Here is a 27380-nt window from a genome sequence, read left to right on the forward strand (position 1 = left end):
CTTTTTTATGTAGTGGAATTAAACATATAATGAAGGAATTTACTACTAAAAGAAGTTTGAAAATCAGAGATGCAGATTATTTTCCAAAGGTGTACGCTATCTCAAGAATCCGTATTTCAGAATCTTTAGTTAGGTGAGGTTTAACTAAGGCGAAAGGTTCTCCTATTGCTGGGTACAGGTTGTGCTAGAAAGGAGATAAGTGGTAAATGCGGACGGGGAGGCAGCGGAGTGGGATGGCAAGACTGCAGTTTCCGTCACTGGCCTACCTGGTCACCTGCCTACGCAGACACAGGCACATGAGTACCCATTAGCTTATCGACAACACTGAGATGAGTCTGGACCTTGAGAAACTAAGTTTTTGAAACCTTCCCCATCATTATACCTGCTAAATACATCCAGTTTCTCATCGTGAGAATTAAGATGCTGTTGCAGCTGTTCCGAACTTATAAATCGGCGGTTACATTCATAGCAGGGCCAATTCTTCTCTTGCTCTCGAAGAACTACAGTCACAGGAGAGAAATTAGAAAGGCTCATGATCAATAGATACCAATAAAACTCCAATGCCCAGGATCCCCACCCTTCTCATCCCACCACAGCCCAGACTTCACAAACGTAGCGTCTGCTTTTTGCATTACTGTTTAAAACCAAAGGCTGAAGGTTGACAGAGAGCCGATTTTAGGGCCTTCTTTTCTGGTATATTCATATAAGACATCAAAGGAACAAACACCCTTATATTATCCTCTCGCACGGCCACCACACACACACACACACACACACACACACACACACACACCCCCACACACCCCCACACACACACCCACACTGGGGAGACAGAAAGTGCTACAGTGGAAATCTATATTCAGATAGCCTAGTGATCCAGATACATGCTTCATTATCTGAGAGTATATTTTATCACAAATAACTTGAAAATCAATGCCTAATATAACTGCTTCGGCAAACTGTTCAGAGCTGATTTATATGCATACACTGTGAACCAGCAATTCCACTCCTAGAGGTGCACCCAACAGAAATACACACATAGGTTCGCCAGAAGACACGTATAAGAATGTGCACACTGGCACTCTTCATAATATCCAAAAACTGGAAACAACCCTGCGGTATAACAACGAATTAGCCAGCTTTTGTCCCTGGTTCCTGGGAAATAACCTTTAAATCTCTGGACTTTCCCTAGTAATATGTGTTCTTGTCATTCATTGTAGTCGCCGACCGTCCCTGAGTTCATGCTAATGAGGGCACTCTGATGGGAAGTGATGTGCCAGAAGCCCGGCCACCTGGTTACAGATTGCTCGGAGCAAGGTGCCGTCATCCAGGGAGCAGAGCAGGGGCTGGAGAGTACACTCAGTTACAGGGACAATGACTCAATCAATCACGCTGTGGAATGATACCTCAGTAGGAACCCTGGACGTAGAAGCTCAGGTGAGCTGTCCTGGCTGGTAAGCAAACATCAATGTGCCAGGGAGATGACATGGCCTAAGGTCCCACGTGGTATTCTATTGCATGAACATTCCACAATCGTTTCTCTATTTTACTGTAGATGTAAACTTGGCTTGTATAATGCAATTCTGACACGAACTACTTGGAGTGAAGTCACACGGCAATGAGAAGGAATAAATTACAACACACAATAATATGGATGAATCCCACAAACATAATACTGAGCAAAAGGCGTGCACCAAGAGTGTGCGTATCGTACACTTCTCTTTATATAAAGGTCAGGCACAAGCATATCATGCCTGTGGTGCGGAAGTCAGGAGAGTTATAACACTCGGGAGTGAGTAGGAACGGAAAGCAGGCACAAGCGGTCTTCTGGGGCGCACGTCCTGCTCTGTTCCTTGATCTGGGTACAGATGACACAGTTATATTCATTTCGTGAAAATCCATCAAGCTGCATACTTATAATTTGTACATTTTTATAGAGAGAGATTATACTACCCTAACATCTGTTAAAAACAAAGTCAATGGCTGCCTTGCTATGTCCTCAGAGATGATTAAATCAAGATAGGGATCAGCCTCTGAACTAGGTTCTAATTTAGTATCTGGAGGTTTTCATTAGGTTAAATAGTATTTCCCAGCACCCATGAAAGAAATGTAAATGCGTCACTGTCATTTGATCCTAGAATTAGACAGGGATATGCAGCTCTATAAAATCTACTGGAGTATCTTCTTAAATATATTGAGATAGAAAAGTTAGGGATTGCATAAAGATATATATAACTTAGAATTCATACATAAAATATTAAAAAGTACAACTACCTTTCCTTTCTTCCTCGGAAATGTCATGAATTTTCTGGTTCACAAACTCAGCATAGGATGCAGCATACCACACCTGCAAGAACCAAGAACATCATCAATAATTAAAGGACAACAACAGGTGTTCTTTGCATGCTTCACTTCTTTTTTTTAAAGATTTTATTTCTTTGTTTTTAGGGAGAGGGGAAGGGAGGGAAAAAGGGAAGGACAGAAATGACAATGTGCGACTGGCTGCCTCTCACATGCCCCCAACTTGGGACCTGGCCCACAACCCAGACAGGTACCCCAACTGGGAATTGACCCAGCACCTTTTGGTTTGCAGGTTGGCACGCAATCCCCTGAGCCACTGTGCCACACCTGCTAAGGCTGCATGCTTAACTTTTCAAGTCTTTTTCCTGCTTAAATAACATAATTCAGGCTTTTCCATAGCCCACGGTAAACAAACTAACAACAAAACATCACACCGTGGCCCTGACTGGTGTGGCTCAGTTGGGTGGACGTTGTCCTGCATAGCAAAAGGTCACAGGTTCAATTCCTGGTCAGGGTACATGCCTGGGTTGCAGATTCGATCCCCAGGCAGGGCACATATGAGAGGCAACAATGGATGCTTCTTGTCCACATCAATGTTTCTCTCCCTCTCACTCTCCTTCCCATCCCCTCTCTCTCTAAAAAATAAAATAAAATCTTTAAAAAAAAAAATCACACTGTGTGCCAACCCCTTTAATATCAGTCTACAGTCAGGAAGTTCATTTGCCAAAACATGCAGCATGTTTTCTTTTTCCTTTTAGAAAAATTGTTTTTGTTATTACAACAACTTACAAGAGATAATATTAATGACTCTTCATCTAAATAAAACATAGTCTCTCCTGATATTTTTTGATCTGCATTTAAAAACAGGTTTTCACACAGCTATAATCATAGTGGCTTCCAGCCCTACCAGTCACCAAATGACTCTTACTAGGTTCCCAGTGACTTTCAAATGCTACCACACCCTCTTCAGTCTCTTCCTCCCTCCTACCCCACTGGCTGCATCTGCTCTTTGTCTGGCTCCTCTTCCTCTCCCCAACTCCTAAATATTGGTGTTTCTCAAAGCTTAATCCAAGTCCAGTGCCTTCTTCATTTTCCCTAAGGTGATTTCATCCATTTCCAACCAATTCTGTGCTAATGACTCCCAAATCAATGTCTCCATCCCAAACCCTCCCTGTTCCCTCCACGCACATTCGGCTGCCTACCTGGTATTTTGGATGTTTCACAAAGAGTCCTGACTCAACATGTCCAGAACTGAACTCAAGATGCTCCCCTACTCCCCTGCGGACCCCAGCTTACCTTTTTCATTTCAATAAGCACCCTACCTTCCACCCAATTGCTCAGACTTGAAACCTAAAAGGAATCTTGGATTTCTCAGTCTTCTTCTGCAATCCTTAGCAAGAACACTTAATTGCTCAGATGGCCTTCATCTCTATTTCTGCCACCTAGATACATGCACACAGGAGGTCTTGCCTGGTCTTCTAATGAGCCTCCTCTTTTCTGCTCTTGCTCCCTCGGTCCATCCTCCCTCCACACAGAAGCTAGAGTGGTCTTCTTAAAACACCATCACATTCCTTCATTCCCCGCTGAAAAGCCAGCAACGCTTCTTGCTTCGAAATAAACCCGAAATGCTTGACAGTTTCTCCTAAGGGCTGCATGAGCTGGCCCTCCCTCGCCAACCAAGCAGCTTCAGCTCTCATCACCCCTCCTTTTCTTCAGCCGAGAGGCCTGTTGTCAGTTCCTCAAACATGCCAAGTTCCTTCCTGCCCCGACCTCTTCTACCCTTGCTGTCCCCAGCACCAGGAATGTTGGGCTCTCCTCCTTCTCCCCGCCCCTAGCCCTTCTACGCTGCTGGCCCCTTCTCACTACGTAGTTCTCAGCCTAACTGTCGTCTCTTCAGAAACGCCTTCCCTGTCAATATAAACCGGTCCATTTTCTGCTATTTGCTCTTTTGCACCATTTGTTTCTTTCCTAGAGCTTGTCACTAGTTGATATCATTTGCTTATTTATATCTTTCTGCCCACCACCCCCTAGAGTACAAGTTTCCGGAACATGGGGAACCAGTCCATCTTTTCCTAGTGTCCAAAAACTAGTAAGAGGTTTCGATATGTTAATCCACAAGTAAATTAATCATATATAATTGTTATGGAACATTATTTTAGCAACCCGAAAATATTTATTTTGAGAGACTTCATTTTCAACTGTGGGGTAATATTCTACGTCATCTGTATTCTAATATTTACTTAACCATGATCCTACAGTTGGATTTTTAGGTGGTTGCCATTTTGCTGTTAGAAACTCTACCCTAACTCATGAGTTCCGAGCTGTCTGTCCCTCATAGTTGTACACCTCGCAGCCCACAGCATTCAACAATCACTGCTGTGATGTGGCCAGCGGCCGCTGCCCGCTCACTGCTCCCGCACAAGCCTGGCCAAGCTCTCTACACTGCTGTCACCTCATGGAGCTGTACCCTGCCCTGGCACTCTGTGAGCTGTTGACACTCACCAAGCAACACAAGCGAAGGCAAAAAAAGAAAACAAACAAAAAAAGAACTCTGTAGTCTCCCTCAGAAGACATAAATCTCAAAGTAATGCAAGGCTAGTGTGGTCATCTTGCATTACCTCTCACTAAGGTATCAAACATCACATTGTCAGAAACTTTCTACTGACTGGATCAAAACCACTTAACTTTCAAGGACATGGGCTGAAACTTGCAGAAAGGGCCCTGACCTGTGTGGCTCAGCAGGTTGGGCTTCGTCTCACAAAGTGAAAGTTCACTGATTCAATTCCTGGTCAGTGCGCATGCCTCGGTTGAGGGTTCCATCCCCAGTCGGGATGCATATAGGAGGCCATCAGTCAATGCTTCTCTCTCACATCAATATTTCTCTCCCTTTCTCTTTCTCCCTCCCTCCTCCTCTCAAAAAAAAAAAAAACAAAAAACAAAACAAACAAAAAACAACCCTCACAGAAGAGGGTAATGACTTGGGAAAATATCCCGGAAGTGATAACAGAGCACTTACATTAAAAATAATTCACTGTTTCAACACCTGATGACACAGAAGATGACAGATACAGAAAAGCACAAACATCTGTGATGAAGTAAAACAGTGATTCCGTGAAAAAAGTCAGACTGCATCCAGAGCAGCTAATACCATAACCAGCTTCTTTTGCCTCTGTGTGCCTTTTTATGTGTGTGATGTGATTTTAAAATCATATTTAACTAAGTCTAAAACAGCTCCTACACTTTGGATAAAATAACCATTTTTGTTGATTTAAAAAAGCACCGTGTTAAAGTTTAATGGGCATTTTTTTTTCTTTAATGGTGCATAAAATAATGGTGTATGTTAAAGCTATTAGTGTCTGACAGTCATTAAGATATGGCATTTTAAAATTCTAATGTATCTAGCTCTGTCTCTGTTTATATTTCCACAGACTGATTTTTCAGGAATTGGGTTTACTTAGCCAATATTTTTGCCATATACTACCAAAAATATTCTAAAAATTAATGCAATTCTGTAATAAGTGTTCCTGCGTCTTAAAATTCTCACATTCATTGTACCAAGCCCATTTATTTTTGTTAATTTAAACTAAGAAAAATAGTAACTCACAGTTGTCTTAAAGGTTTTTAAATTATCAACATTGAAAACATTTAAAAATATCTCTTAACTACTTGATTCCTCCTCCAAATAAAGCCTATTTCAGGGATTTGTTCCTTTGCCCATCTATCTGCATGGAGTGCAGTCAGAGGTGTACAAAACTCTGTTTTTATACTTAACCTTTTAATGTGTATTACCAACATTTCCCCCATTCTGTGCTTTCTTTTCATCTGTTGTTTTAGTTATTATACTGAACTATTTATTCTTATTTAATTGTTCCTGTCTGTCTTTAGTTGCCTTAAAAGAGAAAACAATCTCCCCTCCACAGTTTAGTTTTATCTTGCCAAGAATTTCTTGGGATAGACGGTATGAGATATTTTTTCTCCTTTTACATATTTCCTTTGGGACGTGTGGCTTATATAGTTGCACGCTGCAGGCTGCAAAGACACAGGTTGTTCAGCTTTTGAACAAAGTCTAGGTCTTTGCTCTCTCCCAGGCAAGATGCTCACTCTGACCACAGGGAGGCGCTGTGCAATTCCCTGTTCCCGGACTGATACAGTCAGTTCTCCTCCATTGTTTCACTTATGTCAGGAAGCTATAGAATATTTTAACCCCTTATTTTGGCCATGTTTCTAACATAGATATTTTTTAAAGGTATTTTCACTTGCAGTCATTGCAGAATTTGCATTATGTTATCAAGAGTTAAGAAAGAAAGAATTAGACGGAAGGAAGGAAATCCTAAAAAAAGAAAATCCCACTTCAGGAGAAAAAAAAAGTAGGAAAGACACTGAATGCCCACAGTCCTGGCAGAGGCCCCGCTGACCCAGCTCTGTACCTTCAGCTCCTGCTTGGGCTCCACGTTCTTTATGGTTGTGTAGTACACGTGGTGGCCGTACTGGTAAGCCACCAGGTTCTGCTCCAGGTGATTCTGGGCCGGACGCACAAACATCATCCAGTTACAAAGGGTCTCATCAGACAGCTCAAACCATAGGTCTTCATGCAAATCCCTGTCTTTTCTGTCCCCTTTATCAAGAGAAACCTGCAACCAAAGAGAAAGTTAAGAGCCACACCAAAAAATAAAAATAAAATCTTCAATGTGATATGCATTAATGTCATAATATACAAAATATTGCTTCTTCAATCCACCATATATCCTGAGTCTCCCCTTTTTATAGACAGTGGAATTGTGTCTTGCCAACTGTAAAAGGGAAAGGATACTTTCCAAAGACCCTAATACCATAGAATTACGTGGCAAAACCTCAGAGTTAACAACCTGACAGTATAGCTTCAGCTGATGTTTCATTGTTAACTAACACGTCAAAAAATGCTACAAATAGGCCGGAAAACACTCTCTAGTTCATTACAACTTGCTTTCATTTGGGATTTAATGATTCATTTAGAATATATAGCCTAGCCCTGACTGGTGTGGCTCAGTAGATTGGGTGCCTGCCTGCAGACTGAAAGGTTGCTGGGTTCAATTCCCAGTTAGGGCACAGGCCTGGGATGCAGGCCAGGTCCCCACCTGGGGGCATGAGAAAGGCAACTGATCGCCGTATCTCTTGCACATCAAGGTTTCTTGGCCTCTTTGCCTTCTTCCCCCCTCTAAAAATAAATAATAAAGTCTTTAAAAAAGTGTTTAGCTTATATTTCTTTCTATAATATCTTTTTTGAAAATCTTGAGCATTTACCAAAGAACATCTCCCCACGACAGCAGCTAATTTCTTAACACACACATCCCAAATACTTTTCCTTCCCAATGCCCTTTACTGGTTTTCCAGACTGGCTCTCAAAGAGGCAGAAGCAAGGGGTTAAACAGAAGCAAAAGCATCAAATGGGAAAAACAGAGATCAGTATAAACATACTTTAACATTGAACTATTCTTTAGCAAAAGATTCAACATCTGTTTCAAAAACTGAAAAGTGCTGTTCTTGAAAACATTATTGGTACTTAGCAGATTACATGAGTCTACATAAGCCTGTGCTCTAAGCAGTTTGAAAGAAATAAAAAGCTGTTAGAGCCCCTGTTATGGGTTGAATTATGTCCCCTGGGCAAAAAAAGAAAAAAAAAAACCCTTCATAGGTGGAAGGCCTAACCCCCAACAGCTCAGAATGTGACTATAGGGCTTCTAAACAGGTGATAAAGTTTAAATGAGGTCATTAGAGTGGGTCCTAATCCAATCTGACTGGTGCCCTTAGAAGACGACATTGGGACACACTCAGAGAGATACCAGGGCACCATCGCAGAAAGGGACAACCAGGTGCCAAGGCAGCAAGGGGTGGCTGACTACAAGCCAAGGAGAGGTGCCTCGGAGGAAACCAACCCTACCAAAACCTTGATCTTGGCCTTCTAGCCTCCAGAATGGTGAGTACATAAATGTGTGTCATTTAAGACACCCAGTCTGTGGCGTTTTGTTACCCAGCTCTAGCCAACTAATACAGCTCCTAAAAAACTTACCAGGGGTGTCCAACCCACAGCCCATAGGCCACATGCAGCCCAGGATGGCTATAAATGTGGCCCAACACAAAATCATAAATTTACTGAAAACCACCAGTTTTCATTAGTGTTTGTGTATATAATGTGTGGCCCAAGACAACTCTTCTTTTTCCAGTGTGGCCCAGAGACACCGAAAGGTTCGACACCCCTGCAGAGCCTTAGCAAACAACAGCTATCAAACTGAATTAGGAGACTGAGTAGGAAAATGTGTGCCGCTTTAAAAAATCATAAGAACAAGAGTGAGCTATGACTAAAGCAGAAATTACCTTCAGATGAATGTAACAGTCTTTCAGCTCGGACTCCCTGACGAGGGGCCCCTCCACAGGGCCAAACTGGGTGCGCTTCGGGATGCGCCTCTTGGAGAACACGCCTCCCAGGAACCGATCGATGTAGAGAACCAGGGGGAGGCTGGCCCTCGCTCTGGTGAGCACGGGGCGGTTGGGGATGGGGTGCAAGGGGCCATGCTTTGGACACACGGAAGAGTGTGCGTTGTTACATTCCTCACACCCTGCAACAGAGAGAAAACCTGGATGTCAAATCTTTCAACATGACTTGATCTCAAGTAAAAAGTTCTAAGTGGAAAAAATCCCCAAGTTTTCAGGCTGAAATTCAATTAACTCCTACAATTATAGTACCCATTCTATTGTGATATATTAGCTCTCATAGACTAATAAAATCCTGTACTTTTCCTCTAAAATCAGGCAGAATTAGCTATGCCTGCCAAAAATAATATGCAGACCATGGCTTTGACTTATTTCTCTACCGGATATTAATTCAAGTCATGGCCACTAACTTTACAAATCAATTATAACATGTCTGAAAAGAAAAAAAAGACCTTATTAGACTAAATATTACAAAATGAGATGAAATGAAAGAGGTGCATTTTATAATATATAAATTTTATCTCAATAAAGGTGTTAAAAAAAAAAAAACCCTGACAATACTGTTTAATCAATTTTTTCAAAAGAAAGTATAGAAGCCTCATTGTCTGGGCACATCTACTGGAAACAGAGAGAGTGCTGTGAAGGTTGAGTGCTCAGCGCCTTCTGTGTGAAGACAATGCTGAAATTAATGAACTTCACATTCCAGCCTTCGTTCACGTGGATGACCCAGTCAGCCCAGCCCTGATAGGACGTGTGTTTCCAGCTCGCCCTCCGAGTGATCAGTGGGCACTAAGTGTCTGCACTCTCCCCCTCGTTCCCCGGGGCACCCACCTGTCAGCTCACTGGCAGAATTAGATGTACAGAGCAGCAAGAGAAAGAAAAGGGCCTCTCAGAGATCATACTCATGACTCTTAGCAAATTTAACTCACCAATCATATTTTATGCAATTCCGGGTGTGTGATGATCTGGCTTAGGAAATGGGTATTTTTCAATTTCAATAATTGACCAGTAGTGGAGAGCTACTTTGTATTAATGTCTATAAGAGAAAGTGACTTTATGCATATTTGATTAAGGAGTGGCCTTGAAAATATGAATTCAAGGGAAAACAAATGAGGCAGTTCTCTGTTGTACATGAACGAGAACACCGGCCCCATGCAAATGGGCTTTCCCATCATCGCATGGAAGGTCCCGGGAGGACTATGGTGAGACCACAAAGCTCTAAATAGCCTGGCTTACTCAAATAAATGAGATAAGAACTTCACCACAGAAGATGAAAATCGATGGAAAGAAGCAATGATTTGGTAGGCAGAAGCAGGAGCACCCTCGCTGCCAGGCAGGCAGCAGAGAGGCAGCGTGTGCTGTGCTGAGCCGTGGGCACACGGGAGCCAGACCACCTGAGTTTGAATCCTGACTCTTGCAGCAACTGAGCACAGCCTTGGGAAGGCTGCCCACCTCCTAGGGCTGTGGAGAACAATAACCAAGTCAGAGAATGTAAAGCACTAGTGTCTGGTATACAACAGGCGTTTTTAAAAGGTTATTACAAAGAGAGGTAAAGTGGTAAAGAAAACTTATTACAGTTGAAACTATTGCCCTGGCCAATGTGGCTCAGTTGGTTGGAGCATTGTCCCATAAACTAAAGGTCATGGGTTCAACTCCTGGTCAGGGCACACACCTAGGTTGCAGGTTCAGTCCCCAGTCGGGGTGCATAGGGGAGGCCACTGATCAATGTTTTCTGCTCTCTATCACTCTCCATTCCTTTCTCTTTGGAATTAATGAATGTATCCCCAGGTGATGATTTTTAAAAAATCACTTTTTGAATTGTTTTACAGATTTTCATTCTTTTTCGAGAGGAGGGGGAAGGAAGGAGAAAGAGAAGGAGAGAAACATCAATATGCGGGGGACACACATTGGTTGCCTCACACACCCCCCGCTGGGGACCAGCCTGCAGCCCAGGCCTGTGCCCTGACTGGGAATCAAACTGGCAAACCAGCAGCCCTTCAGTTTGCAGACCGGCATTCAATCCACTGAGCCACACCAAGCCAAAAAAAAAAAAAAAAAGAAAGAAAAAATTTAAAGCTGAAATTGTCACATATTCCAGAACTGGGCGAACTTACCCCAGTGGTTTGGTAGCCCAAGCTCTGCTGTCAGAGACACTTAGGCTTGATGCTTGACCCCTGACTCACCTACAAGACACTGAGCAGGCTGCCTCGTTTCTGCTGAGCTGCAGTTCATTCATCAGTAAAGTCGGAAGTGGCGACAGCGCCTGCCTCCCTCACGCACGGAGGGAGGTGTAGCCCACGGAGCAGGGGGCACAGCGCCCGCACACAGGAGGCCCCCACTCACAAGCACCAGCCAGCACTTACACAAGTCGTGCGGGTCGAAGGGCCGAGGTGGATCTGGCTCCCAGTCATCCAGGTCTGTGTCTTCTCCGTCTTCCTCCTCATCTTCCTCCGTGTCCTCATCCTCCTCCTCCTCCTCCTCCTCTTTGGCCTCCAGTCTACTCATAGGGTTCTGCAGGGTAGCCAAAGGGTCTGAGCCATCCACACTCTCCATTGAAGGTAACACTTGGCTATGTACCGGCAATGAGGCCTGGACAAAGGTCCATCACAGAGTTAGCACACATTTGCTTTTAGTTGGCTGGCACCCACAGACGCACATGAAATACAAGGTGGTGGTAGCAGGTGTTCTTCACCCTAGCTCCCTTCAAGGCCCTGGAGAAATGATTTCCATTTACCAGCTGCAAAGAGGAGCCTGCCTTCGCTTTTGCTCTCTGTGCCCCCTATCTGGGCAATGTGACGGGAAATCCCGGGAGCTCCCTCCTTTGACATCGGCAGGAGTTTCAAACCCTGCAAGCACCTGACCACGTGCTCTCGAACCTCTCATCGCTCCCACACCTCCGCCTCAGCAAACCGTGGGCCAGCCTCCTTTCCTTCCTCTCAAGGTTTCAAATCTGGGTGAGGGGCCTGACCTGTCTCTCCAGGGACTTCAAATACGTAAGTCACAAAACTCTTCCTACCCTCTTGGTGTGTGTGTGTGTGGTATCAACAGTCTCGCCATCTGAACTCGGGTTTGGGTGGGGGTCCCTCCTGCCTTTTCAGGGCAGCCACACACTGTAGGTAATGATTTGATCTATTTTCAACCACTCACTTTTAAAACTAAACACAGGGTATAATGTTCAGGTGGTAAAATTCCATGGTTAACAGCTCTCCTCTTAAAACTTGGAGAGGCGGAGGTTTTTAAAATAAGCATGAAAGAGACGTCTATTTGTTTCATCATGCTGCAGTTAGTCTTTTGCAAGTAAGAGGGGGTTTGGGTCATGTATTGGGTTAATGCTACCTTACCAAATATGCCAGCAGAAAATAAATGGTACCTCAGAGGGTTTTCTCACCTCTTAAATAGGTGTCATGGGTTATAGACCTTCCCAGATTCCTTTTATCTGATCTTATTTCTCACCCAATTAACACCCGAAACCACACTCAAGCTATGTCCCTCTCTTATTTAATAAATACAGCAAGGTTTTTTTTTGTTTGTTTGTTTGTTTTTTATTTTAGAGAGAGGAGAAAGGAGAGAGAAAGACAGGGAGAGAAACATCAGTGTCGAGGGAAACATTGATCGGTGGCCTCTCACATGCCCCCAACTGGGGACCTGGTCTACAGCCCAGGCATGTGCCCTGGCCAGGAATCGAACCGGCAACTTTTGGTCTGCAGGCCAGTGCTTGGACCACTGAGCCACACCAGCCAGTACTGCTGCAAGCTTTTTAAAAATGTCTACTCCCTTTTTCTTTATCTTCCCTTCTTTCATACATCTTTCTGTACGTTGTTTTCCTCACCCACAATGCTCTTCCCGCACCAATCTTCCACACTGGTTATCATGTCCCGGTTTCTCATGAACTGTCTCTGGCTGCTCTCGCCCCCCGACTTTGCTCTGCTCTGCTCTCCTGTGGCACCTGGAGTCCCAGAATCCCACTCGACATCACTCAGCCTCTGCTGCCACACTCCCTCCCCTCACCAGGCAGCCGGGGTCACGTTGGAGAGTTCGCTGATGGCTTCTGTGGAGTGGAGATGTTCCTGTACGGATCTTCCACGCATTGGTCGGGACCTACGACTTCCCTCTCAAGTTAGGGAAAATAAGTCTAATGCTTCTGCCACATGAAGACAGTCCTTCAAATATGTCAAGACCGAAAACCTCTGCTTCATTCAATCATTGCTCACGTGGCCAAACTTCCGGGTCCCTCAGCACCCTGCTGTCTTCACTCATTCCTCCGTGGGGTCCGTAGCTCCACGCATCCACCTGGATGATGGCTGCTGGCCCACTGCTGATCCCTTTCAGATTAGCAGATAAGTAAAATCCGAGTCCCTTTCCCCCCCGCAGAGTGCTACTCAGCCACTTCTCTCCTCCTCGGCACTTAAGTAGCTGATTTTCACTTAAATAGGGAGACTGTTCATTTATCTCCAGTCAATTTCATTTTATTACTTTTTCTGTTCTTCCAGTCTGCCAAGACCTCTTAGAATTGATTCTGTCATCTCACACATTAGCAATCCCTCATAGCTTTGTATCCCTTGCCAAACACCATCCACTTTTCAATGAGTATGCATTTTTACGTGAGTCCATCTTGACTCTCTAACTGCACCTCAGGGAAGCAGAGCACGGACTTTGGAGTCAGATTTAAAATCCTGGCCCCACTACTTAGCAAGTTAATAAACTACTCTGAACCTCAGTTTCCTTATCTGTGAAATGGACATAGTAACAAACCTATACCTAACAGGCTGTTGTGAGGGCTTAATGAATATGAGGCTAGTAGTAAAGCATTTGGCATTTAGTCAGTGCTTAATATTAGTAATAGGTAATTATCATAAATTCTGTAAGGACCAAGATAACACCATATACTTCCCTCTACACCTTAAAAGACTTCTGAACATCAGGTATTCAACGAAGATCAGTCTGTGAAAATATATTTGAGCCCATGGGAGGTGACATCAATCCCTTCAGACACCTAAAGAAACTCTGCTGCTAGTCACAGAGACATCCTTTCTTCAGCTTCTGAAACTCTACAATGAAAAGTACTTGGACGTGTCCAGAGCCTGACTGCTACGGGGCAGCGTGAGACCTTTGTCCACCATGTGAAACACGCAGGCTCAGAAAGCAGATACAATCAGGTACCTCAAACAGCACAGGCCTGTTTTAGCAGGCACTCACTTAACCCCGGAGCCCAGACTTCTATAGGACACTCCATCTCTAAGGCTCAGGACCTTCTAGAAGCTTTACGTGGGAGGACAAAATTCTGGGAGCTGCTTCGGCTTCAGCTTCAATAAAAACAGAATAAAATACGCATCAAGGTGAGGACTCCGCAAGGACAAGGGCAGGGGACTTCTGGCACTAGAGCTGCTTTGCCACCTCCCCTCCGCACCCTTCCCTGATCCTGCAACAAAGCTACTTGGTCCCCGCTTGTTATCTCCGAGCACAGTTTCAATATTGCCCTTTATTCTAAGCACTTAAATTTTATGCCAACGTTAGTGATGAATGTTATCGCACACTGAACAAACCAAAGCATATATCCACCTCTGCTCCTCATAAATTCTTTATCTCTCTGCAGAGCCAACCTCAAAGAATGAATTCAGCAGTTCAGAGTTATTCCAGGGAAGCCGTGATGTATTTTTTTCCCAAAAGATGCTGCTAGAAAGACTGTGGTTAGGCAAGATTACTGCTGGCTTCTTGCCACTGATGAGAAAGCTGACAAAATAGTACCAACAACCTTCTCCTAAAAGACTGTGGCGAAGAAAAGGCTTGAACGCTCAGCACTATCAGGGAACACTGATGTTAAAGTAGAGATTGAACACATACCAGCATCGTGCAAACTACTGTTGAACAGGGATGAGAAGAGTCAATGACAATCATTTCTAGGTAAAAATGGTATACTTCCAGAGAGCATAGACCTTAACACATGGTAGGCATGCATTATAAATTTGTTTAATTAATAATTCAAATTCAATTGGCACATACTGAGAGCTAGGCATATTTGTAAACTCCTTGGAGGCCGGGTAACATCACTACACAGTTCCTAAGTGGCAGAGGTAAATTCAAACTCTGCCCCTGCCCTGTTTTTCCACGACATCATAATGGCTCCTGCGGAGGTAAGTCTGTTCAAGGAGGGCAGGAGAGGAGACAAACATCACATACGCCTGAGTACCTGAGCCACAGGTACCCACACCTGCTCTGAGACAACAGCCAGGCAGTGAGGCGGTATGTGCCAACTCTACTTACAGAAAAAAGAATATAAGACAAAAATATTTTAATTCCTGTGCATTTTGTCATGCGTAACAAAACACAGTAGGAGGAAAAAGAATTTGTTAAACTTATGGTACACTTTCTCCTTCCCACTTAATGTCACGCTCTATCATTATTTCTGAAACTATACAATTCATTTGCATTTCAGGATACAATTTATCTGACAAGTGAAATATGGAGCCACACTGGACAGCAGCGAACACAACAGAATGCTCTGGCTTCCTGCTGAGACCAATTATCAGTGCAGCGTACTTCCTTCTCAGTGTGTGGGGAGTCACACATGGTCACTTTCAGCAACAAAGAAGAGGCTGTGCTTCTAGGTCTGGAGAGCACTGAAGCCTATGGCAACAAGGAGGGCATACATACATGAAAAAGGCTCCAAATGGATTTTGCTGCTATTCAAAACAATTGAAAATAGGAACCTTTTTGCTAAGCGGCGGGGAGGCATCTATTGCCTGGGTTAAACCCTCACTCCAACTTTCTATCCAGAATTCATCCAGGTCACAGAATAAGCTGACAATCAGTGAGGTGTTATAGCCATAAATGAAAACAGTGCTGGACGAACGAAAGCTGTGATGAAGAAAGATGCTCAGCCACTGGTTATACTTCCTTGTAATGTCGATGTTGAATAAATAGAGCTGAGTACAACTTTCCTTTTGTAGAGAACATGAAACAGATTGTTTCTGGAGATTGGAGAAGATGAAGGACGCTTTGAGGTACAAATGGCAACAGAACTTCTAATTAAATCTATGCCTTTTTTAAAACAACAGAATACCATTTTGCATTATCAGATTGGCAAAATATTACAGAATGCAAATACCAACACGGCAAGAGTGTGTGGAAAAGGGCATTCTCACATATTGTTGGTAAGGATGTAAATGTTTTCAACTTCTGAAAAGAAATTTAGAAGAGTCTTATCCAAATAACTTTCCCATTTATAATGATAAATTTCAAACATATATCAAATAGAGAGAATAGTGTAATAAATCTCACACACTCATCACTCAGCTTCAACAATTAATTATCAACTCCTGGCTAACCTTACTTCAATTATTTTCCCACACAGTTTCGCCCTCACTAAATTATTTCGAAGCAAACCCCAGGCATTATACATTTCATCTGTAAATAGTTCCGTAGATATCTCTACAAGAAAATTACTTTTAATCTTCTATATTATGATACCTAAAAACATGATTCATTCCTTAATATCATCAAATATCCATTTAGTGTTAGTATTTCCCCAATGGTCTCATAACCATTTTTTGTTGGTTTTTTTTTTTACAATTAGTTTGTTCAAAGTCTCCTTTAATCTGTAAATCCTCATTCCTCTTCTTTTCCTTTGCAATTTATGTGTGGGAGAAACTAGGCCATTTGTCCCACAGTTTCCCACAGTCTAGATGTTGCGGACTGCATCTTTGTGTAGCTTTAACTTGTTCCAGTCTGTCTGCCATGCTTCCTATAAGCTGGAAGTGGAGTTTAGAGAGTGGATTGGATTCAGGTTCACCTTTGGGGCCAGAATATTTCACATGAGGTGAAACACAATAGACGGTGCACAACAGCAGGAGGCCTATTATGAATGGTTCTCTCTTTTTCATGATATTAACAATGTTCCCAGGGTTCAGCTGATCCCATCCATTATAAAGTGCTTCATCAGCTTTTTCCTGATGGTTTCAGAAGATTGTTGATGATCACTGCCTGGATCCGTATTTCATTAGAAGATGAAAAATCACGATATTCTAAGCCAGGCATCCCCACTTTATTTATTAGTTGGAATGCTTCTATAAAGAAATTTCCCTCATCAAAGAATTGTTTACCCGAGTATATTCAAGGAGAAAGGCTGAATTCTTTCCAGTCGTTTACCAGTTTCCTGGATAGTGAATGTAGTGGTCCCCTAGTATCCTCAAAAAGTGACCAATAAGTTGTTTCTTTTAATATCAGTATGAGCTTATGAATTTTAACCATATTTCATGTGTTTTAATCATTGTAGATGTTTTTCTTTTTTCATAGGTCAAACTGTCCCATTTTTGGCCTCTTCAGGTTAGTCGTGAGTTGTATCCACAGGACTCCAGAAGCGTTCACTAGCTTCCTTCCCCAGAGCTAGAACCTGCTATTTCTCTAGGTAGCCCTAATTCCACTTACTAAAAAAATTGTATTCAGAGACCATATCAGCTCATAGCTACTGGATGGATGAATTCATCTAAACCTTTCCAGTGGCCAGATTTAGACAACATGTTATTTTTTCTGTAGGAGAAAAATACATCAAAAGTTCGTACTGATATTCCAATTCAAATTTAGGATTCTGAGGTTTTATTTAACTTGTTTTATTTTTATGTTTGTATCTTTTTTCACTTTTAGAAAAAAATCTTGGTTCTTAAATCATTTTTAATGTGAATACCATTAGCCTCTATCATTTCTCTTTGGAGAATTTATTTTAAGGAAATAATTTGATATGATATCTGTAACAGTGTTCTTTAAAGTAGCAAAAAATAATAGGAAATAACCTGCATATAAATATAAAATGATAGAAAATAGTACATCTCTAATACTGAGTTGGCCAAAAAGTCCGTTTAGTTTTTTCCATAAAATCAAAGACAGATTTTTCATTTTCACCAATAACTTTATTGATTTGGGTATTTTGAGTATGCTGGCTGTCTCCCGCTACTGGCTTCTATTGGGAAGAGGCCAGGGATGCTGCTAAACATCTTCCGATGTATAAGACAGCCCCAAAGCAAAGAATTATTTGGCCAAAATGTCAATAGTACCAAGAAACTTCACAAACCACTTTTGACACATTAGATCAGTCACAGCACCTTTTCCATACACTGCAAATTTTTTTTTTTTGTTTCGGCTGCATGTTTACCTTTCTTGAAATAATACAGCATAATATGCCAAAAATGTGTATTTTATTCCATCTTTCAATATTAAATGTCTGTACAAAAATTCACCAATTTTGATAAGTTTTTTTAATGCACGCTAATATGACAGCTGTCACAATACAATCTAACAATATTGTTTCAAACGAAGTTAAAGATAGCTAAGCACTACTAGAGCCATTGTATGGAAAAAACTAAATGAACTTTTTGGCCAACCCATATAGTTAACACTATACAATTAACAAAAATGATGATGTAGATCTCAGAAGCTAGAATGATGAAAGTCGCCATCAAATTTAATGTACTATGTAAGAAACAGATGTCAAGAGAATACACAGTGCAGACAGTTGGGGAACATTCCAGGGAATAATAACATTCATAGCATTATCTCCAAACAACAAAGAAGCAAAAAGGCAACTCATTACCTGTTGAGCTGTAGCATCCTGTTGGACATAAGCTACCTGGCCTGGATCTGTAAACAGAGTCTAGACAAAAAACAACAACAACACAAACAAACAAAACACAACAACAACAAACTTAATAGATCTTTAGACAACTCGCCTACAAGGAAAAATTATCTTACTGCTAAGCACCAATTCGTGGGAGAGTTAACTCCCATACAGCTAGTAATAATCCTTCATTAATAAAGGAGATAAAGATAGAAATCTTACATTTAGCTACAGCCTTTCATTCAGGTGGCACCCAAGAGACTGCATAAGCTAACCGTCTCAACTGGCTAACATACTTCATGACTTGGCTCTTAAGCAAAGCCCCTCCTGAGGTTGAATGCCACGGCTAATTAAAAAAGCATGTCGTGAACCCATTAAAGACATGCCATGAACAAGGGTACACACGCTCACTCTTAACACTGTGTATCACAAGGAGCAGACTTGCGATTAAGTGAAAATGGATAAAGATATAGAAAAATACAGAAGGGTACTAGATATGCAAGCACTACAGCTCTTTCAAGTATAAAATGCATGCTCACAATCAGAAGAGAAGCGGGAGAAAAATAAATTGAATTTAATGTTCCACAGACTCTGTTTCGGAAAAGGCCAGCAAAATTGTAATTTAAAAGAAAATTCTCATAAACACATAATTTGTGTCATGGAGCAGCAAAGCTGATGAGAGAAGAAAAATCTTCAAAATTATCTTAGCCGAGGCACTACAGTCTCCAACCCACAAAAAATTCTTCCCCCTTAAACTTTTAAAAGACTTCAATTTGCCCAAGCCTTTAGCAAACCTCTGGGAATAAGAACTATAGCTAAGTTTTGATTGCAGAGAAATATAAAAGAGAATTTCAGCCAGGGTCAGATTCTTAGGTGTGACATTAAAAAAATCATCAGGATTCGGGCACAGTTACATAGGAGTAAACTAAAAGCCGGGTTCAGGGAGGGGACTGCGCCCCGGCGGCAGGCTCCCAAACTGTCACCCCGTGTCTGGTCCTTTCATGTTTCTACCGATTTGAAAGGTACCAATTAGATGGGCCCCATTTCTTCTTGGAAATGATTAGAGCCTTTGATTAAATATTGCTTATAAGGGCAAATTTTTATTACCAGGATCCTACTATAAAAGTATGGAGTTTATTTTTTTTAAATATGGTTAAATATGTTTAAAAGTGCTTCTGTACAGTGTAAAATGCTACCAAGAGAAACTATATACTGGGGCATTATTTGTGTTATGCACTTGAAAACTAATACCCCAAGTCACCGGCAAAAAAAATAAAAGTAGCTATAATTGTACAGCTTTTACCTTTTCTCTATTACAGTCCTACAAATCAGTAAGGTATCAATAATAAATAGCAGTTAATAAGCTAGTAGGACCTTTTGTTTATACATTGAACTGTAATCATCTATATGTTTTCACTGACCCACCTTTGAGCATTACAGAACTAAATGCCATTTTTGGCCTGCTTCTTGTACTTGGGAAAAATAACAAGTTGACAATCTAGTCCATGATCACTGCGGAGAAGAACTGATACAAGGCTAGTGCTCTAACTCAGCAATTTTCAACCAGTGTGCCGCAAGAATTTTTAAAACATGCAATACCTATTGAGCCAGGGCACTGACCTCTTTTCCCTTAGATTGTCAAATTAAAAAATGACAAGAGCCAACACAGCAACAGCCCTCTGGTGTGAATGCCCTGTCTTGAACCATAAATATGTTAAGTCAACTCTTTTGAGTTGCGTCTTATCGGTCACGTATAATAGGGTTGTGTCTGATCTGTTGATTCTTGGTACCAGAAATCCTTATATGCAAGTGTAGGCACCTGGTTTCTTGTAAAGTCATTTTGAAGCAAAAAGGGTAAGTAATTACTATTATTGTTATTATTATTTTGTAAGTCAAAATTATACCTACTTTTTGTCAGATTAGCAAAACATATATTTTTTGCTATGCTGCAGAGTTTCAATAATTAGTTTATGTGTGTCATGATAGGAGAAAGGTTGAAAAGCACTGCTCTAACTCCTTACATTTAATTTAAATAAATAAATCACGTCTTCCTCTGCCAAGCTGGTTATAAACTCCTTGAAGCACAAATCTTATCTGAATATTTCCTGTACCAACAGCCACGGTGGTGACTGGCAGAGCGCAAACGTAAGTAATTAGTGAGTTAACTGATTAATAAACAAACTATACACAATAGTCATTCACATGCCTGGGCAGCTTCCACAGGATGGATGTACACCAGGGTGTGCTCCGGCCCGTCCACGGAAGTGTAGGAGGTGCCGTCTGCCGTATACACCACCTGCTGGGGCTGGCGAACCTGGTCGTCGGTGTAGACAATCTGAGCCACCGTTCCAGCGTCTGGAACAAAGTGTACCTGAGGCAAAAAGCAGCAAGTATGTAGCAACTACCCTGTAGAGCAAAATCAATCTCCAAAACCACTCTTACAAAGGTACACAGCAGACCAAGCATGGTACACATTTGCATTTCTTAAAGATCCCTAATGGCGAACGGGGACTGATACATCCTCATCTATGCTGAATTATTGACTCGGAGACAGGAGCCCAGCACCCTGTCACTCCCTGATATACTGCTTACTATGAGGCAGCTGATTGAAATGCCCCTTTGCCTCAAATACCCAAAGCAGAGATCTCCTTGGGGGAGGAACGAGAGGGTGCATAACTGATCCAGGAAGTGTGACCAAAGATTTCTGGTTAACGTTTCCGACATACAAAATACAAATGATTCTATAATGTGAAGAAATATGTCAAGATTGAAAAGCTAACTGCTTTTAACACATCATAAAAATTCTACTTTGTAACTAATAGGGCCTTTCAGCAGACACATTAAAATAAGGTCACTTTCTTTCCTCCAACCTCTTTCATGTCCCTAGACTGTACTGGAGGGACGTTGGTAAATATTTGCTGAATCAATGGCTGTTAACAGAATTCCTTGCCAGCTAGAAAAAGATAAGGAAAATTCTAATGAAGCACTTTTAAGGGGTTCTGGACAACTCTTTCAACTGTCAACAGGGTAAAGAATTTTCTATCTACTAAGAATTAAAGCAGAATTGAATTTTCGAAAATGCTTTCTGAGTAGTTAGCTTTACAGGTTTGAATTCTTGAAGGCTCAAGTTTGGCACAAAGCCTGCGGCTGATACTGAAGGTATAGAAGCAGATGGCCAAAGAACACATTTGGGAGAGAAATAATTTATGTGCTGATATTGAAGTTGAGCACTCATAGGTTGAAATCCTTACTCTTATACTGCCTTGGCTTTAGACCTAGCTTTTTTTTATTTCAGCTTTCTGCAATGGAGAACAGTAGAACCAAAAGATGATATAAACTAATTTAATCCCCAGAAAGAAACCTAGAGAGCAAATGCAATCAAGCACCATGGAAATAAAACAAATTTTCACTTCTATGTTAAGTAATCAGTCCACCTTCTATGCTAAGTAATCAGTCCACCTTCTACATAAATTTAATTTGTCCATGAAGATAAGAGTTTATATATTGGAAGAATTAGGCTGGCGACATACTCGTGCTGCATATTTAAGTGCTGCAAGATAATTCTGTGACTTTAGATTTGTTCATTAACATGAAAACCTTGTGCTGGTTTCAGAGCTTTAAAAAGGGAAAAAGCATTTCCTCTTCAGCTTGGTCTTTGCCACTCACTATTCCGCTAACTCAGAATTCCCAGCTGAGAGGGGGACAGTTAGGAAGAGAAGGGACCAAGAGGGATGGGTGGTAAGCTCTGCTCTCTACTACTGTCTGATTGCCCACATCTGGGGACGCTGGTCACATACTGCCATAATTGTATTTCCTTTTATTCTGTTCTTTAATGGACTACATTTCTGTTTATGAACAATACATATCAAAATATAGAGCTATATGAAAGTAGTGGTCAAAATGGTTTCAATGAAAACAAAACAGCACTCTCAATGATTCTGCTAGAAGTATCTCTGGAACTTTTTTTTTAAGTATTCAGACTCAGCCTTGCAAGTCATACAAGAAAATCGGTTTTATTTACTGTAATATTTATTATATTGTATAAATTAAATAAAATGTGTACATTTAAATGTTTCGATTAACATCCTTGTTTTGATAATATTGTGATCGTGTAATTTAATGAAAACTTAAATAAAAACTACTGTTTATCATAATGCTTAAAAATCAAGTTTTATATTTTGGTCACATATAAAACGTGGCTCCCTATGACTGTTAACTCTTCTCAAATATATACCAGAAATGCAGAGGTTCGCCTTTCCTGTAAGAATAGTCAAAAGAACAAGTAGCTTGTTATGATAGCCACTTGAAAGGCAAGGATCACAATTACAGCAGCATTTCAGTAAGTGACTAATGTCCAGAGTTATTGACTCAGCGGGACAACTTTCAAATAGGGTTTAGGTTCCTAATTTGGGAAGAAAAGAAAAGAAAACCACTCACTTCACAGACATACCTCATACTTCATTATTTGCAAAGAATCAAAACCATATAGAGAGGACATCAAGGAAACACACTGTTAGCACCAATAACAAAATAAAACAGCGGGGTGACAGATTACGACAATGAGTTGGGGAAAGGCAGAGAGGCTGCTGGGTGGTGGCGCTGCTCTTCTGAATCACATGGACAGACTGACCCGGCTTCCGAGCACTGAGGCGCGGCCTGCCCCTTCCCAGGCAGCTCCTCGGGCCAGCTCCCTCCCAACTACTCACTGCCGCGCAGGAGCTGCTATTCAGCTGTCAGCAATCTGTGCCCAACTGGCAAACTGCTATCGGTACCAAGCCGGGAAGACCACTCTTCACCTGTGCAGCGTTCTCCTCATGTTCTGCAGACGCAGGCCACACGTGGGAGCTTTCATCTTTGGAATCCATCCTTTCCCTGTGGACAGCTCCCCGCCCGGGACACCTAGAGCAGCATGGGGTGGAGGACAGTCATCCGTCCGCCCCGTGAGGGCTCATGAAGGACAAAGAGACGTCTCTGCAATGTGCCTGAAAAAAGAGAGAAAAGGAACCAAGGCTTTAAATAGATGCATGCATTTTAATAAATTACAGTTTCAACCACAAGGAGAAAACTACAACCTTCTTAAAAGCTAGCACACCTGGGCAAAAAGGTAAAAGTAGGGAAATTATTTGTTATAATAATACAACGTATTACATGCTTGCCATGTTCTACGCACACACGATATCTAACTGTCATCAGCAATACTTAAATGACTGGTGTGGCTCAGTGGGCTGGCCATTGTCCCACACACCGAAAGCTCACCAGTTTGATTCCTGGTCAAGTCACACGCTTGGGTTGCGAGCCAGGTCCCCAGTTGGGGGTGTGCGAGAGATAGCTAGCTGATCGATGATGTTTCTATCCCTGTCTTTCTCCCTTCCTCCTCCTCCTCTCTCTAAAAATAAATAAAATCTTAAAAAAGAAATACTTAAGGGAGCTCTCTTAGTTCTCCTGGTAGGAGAAGGAGGGTCTCCGAGGCCAGGTGGGGGCCACGTCCGAGCCTGAGGGCGCCCGGCCACAGCCGCACCCCTGCTCCACACTTGCTTAGGCACTGAATTCCTAAACCACCTATCCGGAATGGAAAGCAGAATAATAAGTTACAAAATGAGCAAAAAAATGGCAAGCAGAGGAGGCTAAATTTTCCAGGCCCCAGTTTGGTGAATATAAATAAAAACTTTGTTTCCCATTGAGTCAGTAAAGCAGTGACTAGGGAACAAATCAAAAGCCCTACCAAACATCAACATGCACTAAATCTACATCTTGAAAGCTTATTCTTTTCCGAAACAGGCATTTTAAGGAAATCAATCTTGCCTTTTGATGATGACATAATGCTGACATTTTAAACGTCCCAAGAGAGTGTTGTTCCCAAGGGAAGCAGGGCGGCCAGGCCAGTAAAGTAACGTGCGCAGACAGGAAGAGGTGACCTGCTCAGACACCGCTGCACTGAAGGTGAGAAGGGCCACTGGCCAAGACCCAGCCAGAATTTTCTGTTGTTACTAGTGAAGGAAACCAAAGTCTTGCCTTTTGGGATACTGGGTTTAAACTGGCTATTAAGAAACAAAAGACTTAGAAAGAACCTTTGACCCTCTCTCTTCTTGCAGAGGAGACTAAATTGGAAAGACCTACCCCAGGAGGGGAATCCTAGGACGCTGGCCTCAGCCTAATTTGAATTAAGTATGGTAAACAGGAGGGTTTCAGGTCGAGGTCTCTTAGCTAGATACCCCACATGCCATTGCTCTCAAGTTGCCTAGCAAGAGTTGGACTGCCATGCGTGTGTGCAGCTGTTGCTCCACTGCCTTCCAAGTTGCCCATTCTCACCCGCACCCCTCTTCTCCTTTGTCCAAAATGTCATATATACCCAGTGCTGCCTCCCGCTCTTTGAAATGTTCATGCTAATGTGACTTTCCTGTGCACATGTATTAAAAGTTTGATTTTCCCGTTAACCTGTCTCACTTAATTTATTAGCTCAGCTAGAAAAACTTACAAGGTGGGAAGAGGAGTGTCGTTTTTAGCTCCCACAACGGAAAAAGCTGAGAGGACATTCTAAGATGATACTGCTCCCAACTATGAATCAGATTAAGGCCCAAAGAGCAAAGAAAGAAAAGATACTGGACCATCCAACCTCTGGGCCTAACTCTGAAACACAGGAACTGCCGTGTCCAAACAGCGCACAGCCTCTCCTGAGCCACGGAGGAGCCTGCTCCTGCTGGACACCCCGTCCTCTCCCACACCCCACGCCCTCCCACCACTCTCTCCTCCTGCAAGCCCCCTGCTCCTCGGCACTCGGGGTCCAGCCTGCAGCGGCCATGTCCGCCAGCAGGTGAACGTATGAACCAAGGGACCAGGGGGATCTTTCTGGAAGAAGTGGAAATGTTCTATATCTCGTACCTGGACTGGAGTGGTAGGTACATGGAGAATAATGTGTCAAAGTCTAAAACCCATTCAATTAAAATACGTGAATTTTTTCATGTATAAATTATAACCTAATAAAGTTAATTTTTTAAAAAACTCCTTATACATAGCACTATTTAAGCAGATATTAAAAGATATTCAGGGTGAGTTGTACAGTATGTTAAACACACCTCAACAAAGCTGTTATATGTATTTTTAAAAGGAACTAAGATATTAAGAAACCTAGGAATAAGTGTCAACAATAAACAAAGATCTGTATGAAGAAAAACATGTTTTTCTTTTGTTCAAAAGCACATAAAAGGCTCAGTATTACAAAAATCATAAAATGTTCCATATGGGAAGCATTTTCAAATTTTATTTTGAAATAATTTCAGACAGAAAAGCTACAAAAATAACAAAGAGTTCCTGTATTTTTTCACTCAGCTTGCCCAAATGTTAACATTTTATCATGTTGACTTTATTATTCTCTCTCTCCTTTTAAAATTAAATGTATTGAGGTGACACTGGGTAATTATATTATATAGGCTCAAGTGTACGATTCTATGACATACCGTGTTGCATTCACCCAAAGCCAAATCTGCCGTCATCGTCTATCTGGTCCCCTTGACCCTTTACTGCCCCACCCACCCCTCTTCCCTCTGGTCACCTCCACACAGTTGTCTGTATCTATGAGTTTTTATTTGTCTTGTTTATTAATTTGTTACTTTCAGTTTTATATCCCACGTATGAGTGAAATCATATGGCTCCTGACTTTTTCTGTCTGACTTATTTTGCTTAGCATAATATTCTCAAGACCTACCCATGTTGTCATAAATGGCAGTATTTCATCTTTCCGTACGGCTGAGTAGTATTCCATTGTATGTACGTACTGCTGGTGGGAATGTAAACTGGTACAGCCAGGGCAGAAAATAGTATGGAGGTTCCTCAAAAAGTTAAGAATAGAGTAACATATAACTGAACAACCCCTCTTCTGGGTATCCACTCCAAAATTTTGGAAACATTTATTCGCAAAGATATGTGCACCCCTATGTTCACTGCAACACTATTCATGGTGGCCAAGATACGGGAACAACTGAAGCGTCATTCGATAGATGTCTGGATAAAGAAGGTGTGGTACAGCTCTGGCTGGTATGGCTCGGCTGGAGCAGCATCCCGAAAACTGAGAAGTCGCAGGTTCGATTCCTGGTCAGGGCACGTCCCTGGGTTGCAGGTTTTGTCCCCTGTCGGGATGTGCACAGGAGGCAACCAACCAATATTTCTCTCTCACAGCAATGTTTCTCTCCCTCTCTCCTTCCCTCCCCCTCTCTCTAAAAGCCAATAAGAATGTCCTTGGGTGAGGATTTTTTAAAAAATACGGTACATACATACAATGGAATCCCTGTCTCTCTCTCCCTAAACTATTTAACAATACGTTGCAGATACAATGCCCTTTTACTGCTAAATTCATGGGTGCCTATTTCCTAAAAACGGGGCATTTTCCCCCATAAGCATAGTACTAAGATCAAAATCAGGAAGTTACCAGTGAAATAATAATTATTACCTAATTTGTAGACCTTATTCAAAAGTTGCCAATTGTCTAATTAATGTCCTTTGCACAGAAAGAAACAGCTTTTCTGGGGGCCCGCAATTCAATCCGGTATCACACACAAGGCACTGCGTTCTCCCGTCCCTTGCAGCTCCCTCTGACCGGGAGCAGTCCCCGGTCTTTCTTTGTTTTCCATGACCTTGACATTTCTGAAACGCACAGGCTCTTTATTTTTCAGAATACCTCTCGATTTGAGTTAATCTGCTATTTCTTCATGGTTACATTCAGAAGATGTATTTTTAGCAGGAATACCACAAGAGATGTGTCCCTCCTATACAGGTATTTGAGTGTTTTCCAGTTTGGTTCATTGATTGTACAAATACTCGAGTGCACACTATGCTAGGCCCTGGGATGTGGTAACAATCAAGACTGGCTTATCCCACATGCTAATGAAACACACACAGCCCAGAGTGCCTTGCTGTATTTGTGTGGGTTTTTTTCAAAGTAAAATGTTATTCATCTAGGTTTATTTGTTTTTTCCTCACCTGAACATATGTTTATTGATCTCAGAATGAG

The 27380-nt window shown here is 42.0% G+C and overlaps 1 protein-coding gene across 1 annotated transcript in view; it reads right to left on the minus strand.

Annotated features, from left to right (window-relative positions):
* The window catches only part of PRDM10 (PR/SET domain 10), an 83532-nt gene that overhangs the window by 30651 nt on the left and 25501 nt on the right, over window positions 1-27380 (minus strand). Inside the window, exons 2-9 of the mRNA XM_054579455.1 lie at window positions 23173-23358; window positions 20583-20747; window positions 18353-18412; window positions 11133-11358; window positions 8653-8894; window positions 6729-6932; window positions 2275-2347; window positions 383-500 (exon numbers count right to left, since the gene is read on the minus strand). Of these exons, the coding sequence (XP_054435430.1) occupies window positions 383-500; window positions 2275-2347; window positions 6729-6932; window positions 8653-8894; window positions 11133-11358; window positions 18353-18412; window positions 20583-20747; window positions 23173-23241 (1157 nt within the window). The 5' untranslated portion in view covers window positions 23242-23358. The remainder of the gene's footprint in view (window positions 1-382; window positions 501-2274; window positions 2348-6728; window positions 6933-8652; window positions 8895-11132; window positions 11359-18352; window positions 18413-20582; window positions 20748-23172; window positions 23359-27380) is intronic.

This window comes from Pteronotus mesoamericanus, unplaced genomic scaffold (genome assembly GCF_021234165.1).
Source record: "Pteronotus mesoamericanus isolate MK-2021 breed Mesoamerican mustached bat unplaced genomic scaffold, CSHL_Meso_final contig_53, whole genome shotgun sequence".
Lineage (NCBI taxonomy): Eukaryota > Metazoa > Chordata > Mammalia > Chiroptera > Mormoopidae > Pteronotus > Pteronotus mesoamericanus.